A 10,436-nucleotide genomic window follows, 5' to 3' on the forward strand; every position below is an offset into this window, starting at 1 on the left:
CTGCTTTTATGGCAACAGCTGCTGTTCTATACCAAGGACACCTTAATTCTCTTCTGTAGCCTAATTTCCTGAGTCCTTAGAATTTCAGAAAGCAGAGCTGCCAGGAGTGGGGGGGGGGGGGATCAGGGAACATGCAGGAAAAGAAGCATGTAAGTTGCAGTCTAATGTAGTACTGGCCCACTAGAGTCAATTGGGCTAAGCAGGGACAGACATTATGTTACTGTCCGTGAATTATTCTAGCAAAGGCTCTCTGTTCTTCCTTTTATTTCAGTAAGGATATTCTCTATACTGGATGATATTTTTAATGACTCTTTGCTTAAAATGGCTAGAGAAGATCAATCTGCATGACGTTGTGCCTTTCTGGGTAGACTTCCCCATTGTGTTTTTCCTTTCTTGGACAACAATGATGTGAACAGAAGTCCACACAGACAAATACTGTATGGATAGTTATATGGTAGAGTCTAGAATATAGACCAAACTGGGCTGCAATCCTTGATTCCTTTCCCTGGTTATTTGTTCCACCAACCTTAATGGGATTTACTTCTGAATAGTTGTATTAGACTGCACTCTGTGCCATACTCTTAAGCATAGGACACATGTTTAGTTAAGTACTCAATGAACCCTTTTTTCCATTACTAGCTATAGTGCTAGGGCACCACTGAAAATACTGGCACCCACTTCCCAGCCTTAGTTAAAGGGGTCCCAGAAAGTCCTGTCTTGTCTGGATTTCGGTCAGCATCTTTTCAATGAAGAATTAAACAAGTATACATTTTTTCCAAAGAAAAAGAAAGACTCACATTTTGGTATATGTGTCTCACTGTGATGAAAACATGTGGAGTATGAGGGTGGAATGGTAATACAGAAGAGTTATAGGGTAAGGTCCAAAAGGGAAGCCAAAGAAGTCAGAAGGAGAGATTAAAGGGCTGGTGTTAAAAAATTTAAAAGCAAGAAGAGCAAGAACAGTTTTTATAAGGGAACTTGTTATAATAAGAAGTAATGAAGGAGTGGGAGAAGGGCTAAAATAAGGTGGGCACGTAAAAATGAATGTACAAGTATGAGAGATAGAGGAACAAGAGAATGACAGGTATTGGGAAGTATAAAAAAGTAATTATGAGATTCAGTCATTAATTCTGGATTGATTCTGCCTGCACTGGCCATCATTCTGTGACTGAGGTCTCAGTGATTTTGAATCGTTTTAAATGGCTCCTGGGGATAGAAAGTTTGAGAACCTCTGCCTACAGTATTTAAACTGACTCTGTGTGTGTGTGTGTATGTATATGTGTGTGTGTGTATGTGTGTGTATATACATATATATATATATATACACACACACACACACACACACACACACACACACAAACACACACACACACACACTGTCCCAAAATCTAGTATTTGTATAGTTTGGGGGGGGGGGCTTCTCCACACTGGTGATTTGTTTTTATTTTCCCCACACTTTTTAATTTAGCTTCATTCTGATTTCCCTCCAAACCCTCTTTATTTGGGCCAAGAAAAAAAGGGCCAATAGTAGTGAGGGGAAGGGAGTGGATGAAGGAAAAACAGATTCCTCACCTACCCCCCCACTATCTTTGCTGCAGTCCACCTGTTCTAGCCCTGGCTCCCCTTGCCTCCTTTAGCCCATTTAAGCTTTTAAAACCTGCTCTAGAGCTTTAGCACTAAAGCAGCTGACTGCCATGCTCAAAAAGATCAACACCTGCCCTACAGTCAACCTGACAACGGAAATAGAAGAAAGCTTCAAATGATGTCTATTTTGCACCTTCAACCTCAGCCGAAATTGGCAGGGTGGGGATGATTTTTCACAGCATGGAAGTCTATTCGTTTAGCATTAAGGCTCCAAAGAGCATTTTTAAAAATTCAAAACATTTAAAAGTATAGGACTGGGAAGGTAAGAGAAAGGGGATATCCTCCATTTGAGTTCTCAGGTTGACCAGTGTTTGTGAAGAGGGGGGTTTGATTTTTCTGAACACAGAAGACTACTGCTTTAGTGTTAAGTGGTCATTTCAAACCACAACAAACCTAACATTTGAATTCCCTCTAAACCATTAGGAAAATAAGACTGAAGGGGGGGGGGAGGAACTTACTTAGAATGAAGCCAAACACATTCTTCTTTCTCATCTTACCATTACTTTCAAAATAATCACAACATTATTTTAACACATACATGAGGACACACGCCACACATAGGTATGCATGCACACAATGTCTATATTTTTACCTATGTAAAAAAGGGTTTCCATTATGTTTAATTTGGAAAGCAATGCATGCAAATAACACTAAGAGATATGACACATTTTAAGCAGAAAAACCATGCAAACTTTATTAAGCCCATCTGTGATAATTCAGAGCATGGATTTCTCCACTGCTAGTGTTACTATCATGATCACGGCTGAAACAATGGCTGTATTTGGACTCAAGACATTCTGAGTTAAATGGCCACTGATCGCTATCCAGTGAAGGTGGATGGATGTTGGGTCCATTAGATTTTGTGTGCTTTAACACTTCTCTCATGAAAACTTTACACACACACACACACACATATATATATTGCATGCAACACAGCATTTGGCAGGCAGCAATCACTTAGCAGGTGTTGTTATTGGCAGGGATACTAAGGAAACCCAAGTTGAGGAGTGGGACTTAATGAAAAACAGTATATAAAAACAGCTTTTGTGTGTTGCATTTGCAAATCTCTTTTTATTGCTACATATCATTATTTTTCAAACTATAAAATACAGCTACAGCAGCTAAAATGCTCAGTCATTACCTCACAGTTAAAAGGCTATTTTTTAATGCTTTGTTTTTACAGTTGCTAAAAACAGGATTTCAAAACAATCCTAATTGCTGTGGTTAGGGTAAAGGAAAATACATAAAAAATAGCCAACAGTTATGTCAGCTCCATAAAGACGGATGTACTGCCAGGTATGCAAAAAAACACTTTTAAGCCAAAGAAAGAAGAATGCATTCCTTCTCTCTTTCCCGGGAAGCAATTTGTAGCTGTGTAGTGCCATCTAAAAGCACCCTGGGCTTTGGTTTCCCTCTGTCATCTCAGTCTCATACTATGGAAGAAAATAACGGAAGAACTGTAACATTAGAATATAAATGCTCCCAAGCTCTCTTACAAGCAAAAATCTTAACAGAGAACCAGTGACTTACGGATAAATGCTATCATGAACAACTGTAATATTTCTTTGACAATATTAGGTAAAAATTAGATGAAAAATAAAGAGACTTTACAGCAACAGGTATTCTCTAGCTCCTTATTCTTGTTTTTTCCACACTAAGAACACCTCACAGTAAGAATGACCAGAACAACAGATGTTTCAAAATGGCCTCATCTAAATCACAATACAATTTATTAAGCCGTCCCTCCATCTCCACAACTGCAAAGACAAGACTGAGTGCTTATCGGAGGAAACTTGCCCTCATTCTAAATCTCAGAAGCAAAAGTGGTCTAGGAGAAAACAGAAGCATGCAATAGTACAGGGCTCCTGGAGTGCTTCAAGGTTCAATGAATTCCTACCCAGTCAATCAACACAACAAAAAGTAGGAAAGCACACAGTCTCCACCTTCTGACCCAGTCAGAATATGAACACAAGGTAGATGTCTCAAAGATTTCAGGAAAGGGGCTCCTCTCACCATGCTCCTAAAGATATGAAAAGAACTATTATTCTGAACCAAAGCAATAGCCTTAGAATACTGTTACCTTCAATAATCTTTGCAGAAATTACACATAAAAGCTTGTGGTCCATTAACATTAACAGTTCAATTTGGCTAAGAACAAATGACTGTATTCAAAATATGTCTGATTATGTTTAACTGCTGACCTTCATACCAAATGGATAAACAGATTTGGCATGTACTGTCATTTATCACCTGCAATTTGATTTTAAAATCAGGCCAGGGCAATTCTGACCATTCTCCTTTTCACACAAGCATACCAATATAGCTTGCTCTGCATATCTTTGCCCTCTGTTAACTAGTCAGCCCTCCTTATCTATGGATTCTTTATCTATGGATTCAATCATTCATGGCTTGAATACATATAAATTGAAAAATTAAGGTCCAAAAATTGACCCCAAAAACCTGGGTTGACTTATATACGGGTCAATACAGTATTTTGTCCTGAACCTCTCCCCAGCTAAGCTGTCTTTGTAAGTCTGACCCTTGACTTATCCATAGGCCTAATACAAATCCACAATTCTGGCCCTAAAAGTTGACCTCAACTTATACATGAGGCCGACGTATAGTCGAATATATATGGTGTGTGTGTGTGTGTGTGTGTGTGTGTGTATTCCAAAAAACAAACCTCGATTTTGCCATTTTATATAAGGGACTCCATTTTACTATCCCACTCTATTTAATGGGCCATTAAAGCATCCACGGATTTTGGTATCTACAGGGGTTCATGGAACCAAACCTCAACAGATGTATTTGGACATTTTTTTCCTGCCACAAAATGTTGATTTATTGTGTACACACACACACACACCCTTGAAACAACTGTTTATTAAGTAAAATATTTGCATTAAACATTTTTCTTGAATGCCATTCATTTCCAGAAAGACCTTAAGCAAGTGGCTGATATACCCAAAAAACATGCAGTCATTCCAAAACATTGCTAAGAGATCACTTATTTTAAGGAAATAATCTCCTACATGCTTCTTCCCCTGATTATATCTAACAAGTTGCTGCTCTGTGTGGTTCAATGGATTCCTGATTCATTGTGAGCATTGGGAACTGATCAAAGAGTTCAGCATAATATGGAAGTAATTTATGTACCTAGACAAGAGTAAAATAACAGACCTATGAGAATCACCAATGGCATTTGAATGATGTTCACCTAAAACATTTATTGTTCACCGAAGTGACATACTTTTTTAAAGCTGGTTATGATTGTTTTAATGTATGCACAGTACAAGTCATTAACAAGATACAACTTCAACTGTCTGTTATTTCTTCCTTTGGTTCAGCAGTAACTTTTTCGTGAAGACTGAACCAAAAATGTAAAACTGAACATTTACCTTGCATCTATTATGTGGAGAAAGGAAAAATTAATTACTGAGTGTAAAGAATACTTTGCACTGCAGTACTGGTCATCAGATCTCTTCTAACCAAAGTTCTATCCTGCTGAGTTAAAAGGGACGATATCTAGCATAGACTCTGTGATGCCAGTGCTATTTCCCCCCTTTACAGGGAGAGTACAATATGCAAAATACTATATTCCTACATTTTATAATTAATTTGCGAATGCTTCACCTATACATATTTTAATAATTTCTGATTTATCTGATGGTATCTATAATAAAATTTTCTATATTTCAATAAATGAAAAGAAGGCTGTTTCAATCCAACAACAGAGTGTCACACAATATAGGCCTGTCAGGCACCAATTTTTACTTCTAACATGTAAGTTAAAGGATAAGGAATTTATAATGCTGCCTGTGAACGAAACCACTTTTCATACACAAATGTGATCTTTTTTTTTCAAAGGGTAATACAACAGTACATTTACATAAACTAATCCAAACAATCTATGTATTTGACAATGGCAAACCTCACACAGACTGCCTATTGTTGGTTTACATCTTGGAGTTCTTTATGTTGGCTTGTAACACTGCTCTAGCTGTCAAAGGTTTGACTTGGACTCTAAATAAATGGTTATACAAGTGCTGTGCAGCGATATTGGACTTCTTTGGAAAAGAAAACCTGCTGTGTATGAATTCAAAAGCTATTAATTTTTCAGTCAAAAATATTCATGCCTATTTCTTTTAATAGAGAAACACTGTGCTGAGCAACTGAGAGATAATGTTGACTAGTGGTACAGAATTTTCAATAGAGCAGTTAAAAATAAATTTAGTAGGAGGTCCTCATCAAAGCTATAATTTTACGGAATGTAAAACATTTTTAATACTAATGAAGACAGTGCATCCTCCCTCCCCTTTTTCCTAGATCAGTTTTTTTCTCTTCCTACTCCCTTTTCCTGTTTATTGTCTGTGTGACAGTACCCCAAACTGGTATTTCTGGAACTCATTTACAAAAGCACCCAGGTTTTCATCCCTGTGTTTACTGGTCAACTCTCTGAATACTCTTAACCTGTGCTCTTCATATATTGTAATGCAACAACTCTCTAATCTCTGACCATTGACCATGCTGGGTCAGGCTGATAGGAATTGGAGCCCAATGTCTGCAGGGACAGAACACTTACCGTCATGCCCAGTGAAATAGACCCAGTGAAATAGACATCTTTCCAAATAAATATCCAGCAGACATTTAGCAGTGAATTGCAACTTTGGTAGCTGTGGCTCACCTATACAGAATTTGCATGTAGGGTGGAAACCTACATCCTGGTTGATCTCAGACCATGCTGCTTCCGCAACCCCTTCTATCATCTTGTAAAGAAAAGACAGGGTTGCATGTGTACTCAGCTATACTGAAAGATCCCAGCATTGGAATAGAAAGCTACAAAGCTTCAAATAGGCCAGTTACAGGTGGGTTACAGACCACCGAGAAGTGGCGGTCTGGCTCCGCCTCCGCTTGCAGCATCCAGGAACCGCGGCCTTTAAACAGCGCGGCTCCCGGACACTGCAGAGAAGGAACACGGAAATTGCGCTCCTTCTCAGGTCCTGGAAGAGGCACTGCGAGTGCCAAAGGGCGCATGGCCGCCACCATATGTCATGGACTCTGTCCATGATAGGGTAAGGGGCGTCTGGAAGAGACACCCCTTTTTCAAAATGGGACGTCCTAAGGATGTCCTTTATGGCGGTCTGTAACCCGCCACAGACTGCCAAAATAAAGCTGCTTCGGGTCTCTTTGGCGGTATGCTGTTTAAATGATGCATGCACCCTAAGAATCCGGAATCTGCACCAAAGCTGCACTCCAGTGCTTAGGAATGCAGTGTGGCTTTGGCGCGACCTCCGGACTCTTAGGATCCATGCATCATTTAAATAGCATACCTCCAAAGAGACCCGAAGCAGCTTTATTTTGGCAGTCTGTAACAGGCCATAGTTCCTTGCTTATCTTAGATATATTGTGTAGTGATTTTGAAATCTGAACTAACCTATGCAAATGAAACTTCTATGGAGAGAAATTACATTAAGGCAGCACACAAGGAGAAGATATATCTTAGTTATGCATTATACTTAAGGAACTATTGTGCTATTTGCAGCACTCAGAAAGAATCTACTCTGAAGAAAATCCTTTAATGAGATAGTCCAACAGAGTGGAAGAGATCAGTGACTGTAATAAAATGTTTGATCTTAACGAGGGTGGGATAGTTCACTTATCAAAATTATACTGGCATATCCTAAAATGACAGAGGGAAACACAGCATAGTCTTAAATGCAAGATACGTTGATTTTATTTTTCAAAATGTTTCAGAAGTCCTAATTGTTTTATGTAATCATTGCAAATTGGGGGAGGGATATGCTCCTTGGTTTTAAGATTCATAAGATTTAAAGTACACCACCTTTATTTGATTTTACTTTGAATTGTATGCAAAATAATTGAGCACTGATGAACTATAAGTACAAACACATTATAGTACATACAATCAATATGCAGTAATGCAACATATAATGGCAAAGCGCTGGTTTACTTGTTTTGGCTTACCGGCCTGCTATAAATAAAGGAGTTAGACTATTAACCCAGTAAATATGATAGTCTGCCTAGGTGCGGGTGGCAGGGGGAAATTAATGTTTGAAACAGAATTCATTAGAGAGGTAAAAAACAAAACAATGATACAGTCTCTACCCATTTTCTTGGGAAAGAATGTATTTTTTTAAGTTCCCTGAAAAATAAATGCCTGTAGGCCAGGAAGGAAAAGAAAATATCTTCGAAGTCAGAACAAAGAATTGAGGTTTCAAAGTATGGACAGTCTCCTTCTCTTTTAACACTAGCCTTTAGCATATTCAGGAACTGTCACAATGTCCTTTAATCTTCTTTTCCTCAATGTTCTGTTCACAGAAATAGAGCTGCATATTTCAGCAAGACCTATTTCAGAACAAGTGCTTTACTTCTATTCTGTTACCTTTCTATTAAGAGCACAATCTTCACTTCTTCCCATGCATGGAAGATCATGTTTATGGGAAGCATCATATATTGCCAATTTTCTTGTGAATACATCAAGATTTTTTTAAAAACACAGAATATGTCCTTCTCTGGCCTTGACACTTATTTTTTTTTCAGTGAAAACAAAAAGGATGCTCAAACACCTGAAAGTGTTGAGGTATTATTAGACTTGAGAAACCATCTTTGTTAAATAGTTCTGATTTCTTCAAGCATTCCTTCAAGCAGGAATGGAAATGTATAACCCATCAAGATATTATTTTCCTGCAATTCCTGCTAGCCCTCATCAGCACAACTGTTGGTGAGGGCCAGTGCAAGCTATAGTCCGACATCTGGGTGGCCAAATTTGTCCTCCCCTGCATTATAGCATGAATTCCAAAAACATTTATCACCTAAAATAAGATACATAGTATATAAATGTTAAATGATTATGATCATGTTTATTACTATGTTTTTATAAAACTGAATTTTATAAATTGGGGATGCCTTTCTAGATGGTGGTCTTCTATACAACATGTTGTCTATTCCTCACAATATTTATCTCTGCCAGTTAAGATTAGAGTGTACACTGACTATGAGGTACCACTGAGCTCAGTGAAACTTCTGAGCAGAAAGGTAAACAACTGCAATGGTGAAGTGCAACTTAAAAAAATATACAGCACAATCCTATGCATGTTTAATCCAGTTTGATACCACTTTAACTGCTACAGCGTAGTGGTATGTAATTATGAGAATTGTAGTTCTGGGAGACATTTAGCCTTCTCTGTTCGAGATCTCTGGTGCCACAACAAATTACAATTCCCAAAATTCCATGAATTGAGCCATGACAATGAAAGTGGTGTCAACTTGGATTATTTTTGTAATGCAGATGCAGCCTCAGTAGTAAAATCAAATTAATTTAAGGGGTAGAAGTGGGTACTGGACTGCAACAAAAATAATACAAAATTAGCTTAGCTTATCAAGAGTCAGAACACACACACACACACACACACACACACCCCTTCCTGACTGCATCTTAAGATATGCACTTATGAATGTACCAACTACAATAAAATTTTGTTAGTCTTTATGCTCCCATGGGGCTCTTTGGGTTTTGCTGCAACACAGACTGATAGTTACTTTTCTAGAAAAAGCTTTCAAATTGTTATTCTTCCTGGCCTATCAGCAAAGGAGAAACACCGATCTCCACTCAGAAGGTTATTTTGAAATAGTTTCCACTTGTAGTTATGTTCTCAGATGGCACAAAAAATAGTTGTGGGAGTTTGTTTTATCTGAACAGATACTTACAGGCTGAGGGGTGGCTTTTGGTTCAGTTGACTTCACATGCAGGTGTGTCATCATAGCTTGCAGGCGCTCTTTGTCTTTTGCAAGCTGAACAGGAAAGAAAATGTTAAAAGTTGCTTTTTTGAACAGAATCTAGAAATGTGCTTCTTTAATTAGGCCCTGGCATTAAGGCTGGCATATGACAAAAAAGCACATGCTCTTACTTGGTGGTTTGGAAAAACCCCTCCCCCCTCTAAAAAGTGAAACAGAACCCTTGGTGCTTGGTATCAGCTTTTTGCAAAGCAAAATGCATTAGCTTTTGACTGAAACAGTGCTAGACCTGGTGGCACCAGTGAGTTCATTGCAGGACTGAGAGCTAAAGGACCTTAATGAATCATATTTACTAACCAACCGTACCCAAATCTGTTGTCAGGAGGCAAAGGAGAAAGAATAATGGCATAGCTAAAGAAGCACCTTTTTCTTGATTTAGTACTTAAAATAAGGGCAGCGTGAGAAAATCCTTTCCCCCTCATAACCAGTGTTGCCAACAATCCTCAAAGATATTCCCCGGAATGTTTTACCAAAATCTAAAATCCCCGGAATTCCCCAATATTAATTATTATTATTATCTAAAATCCCCGGAAAGAAATTAAATTCTCCTGATTCCAGGGAATACTCCAGAAATTGGCAACACTGCTCATACCTTTTCTTCCCTATCCCCCCCCCCCCATCCCCTTGTTCTTGCAGAATGAAACACATGCTGCTAAAATGATATTTTCAGCTCTAGAATAAAACAATTACCAAAGGTGCATAGAGCAGGAACTATACAAAATATTTAACTATGAATGGGATGGGAAAGGAAGGGAGGGGGAGAGACAGACAGATAGAGAAGAGTTGGCTTCCCTTGTTTTCCTTTACATGCAACCAACAGGTTAGTTATATTCCAGGTTACAGGTGGGTTTTTTTGTTATAACTTTTACTCTTTATTGTTGACTAGATATTGTTTATATACAAATAATTGAAAATCATAAGATAGTTGGTATGGTTTGGTGATATGTTTCTCCTGGCTGATCTTTGGATAGCAAATC

At 38.3% G+C, this 10,436-nt stretch overlaps 1 protein-coding gene across 18 annotated transcripts in view; it reads right to left on the reverse strand.

The window, feature by feature from the left end:
• Positions 1-10,436, reverse strand: part of FOXP1 (forkhead box P1) — a 705,387-nt gene that overhangs the window by 37,298 nt on the left and 657,653 nt on the right. For all 18 annotated transcript variants that reach the window (XM_042452066.1, XM_042452083.1, XM_042452065.1 and 15 more), the window contains one exon: positions 9,373-9,456. In XM_042452066.1, coding sequence (XP_042308000.1) covers positions 9,373-9,456 — 84 coding nt within the window. The remainder of the gene's footprint in view (positions 1-9,372; positions 9,457-10,436) is intronic.

This window comes from Sceloporus undulatus, chromosome 2, assembly GCF_019175285.1.
Source record: "Sceloporus undulatus isolate JIND9_A2432 ecotype Alabama chromosome 2, SceUnd_v1.1, whole genome shotgun sequence".
Classification (NCBI taxonomy): domain Eukaryota; kingdom Metazoa; phylum Chordata; class Lepidosauria; order Squamata; family Phrynosomatidae; genus Sceloporus; species Sceloporus undulatus.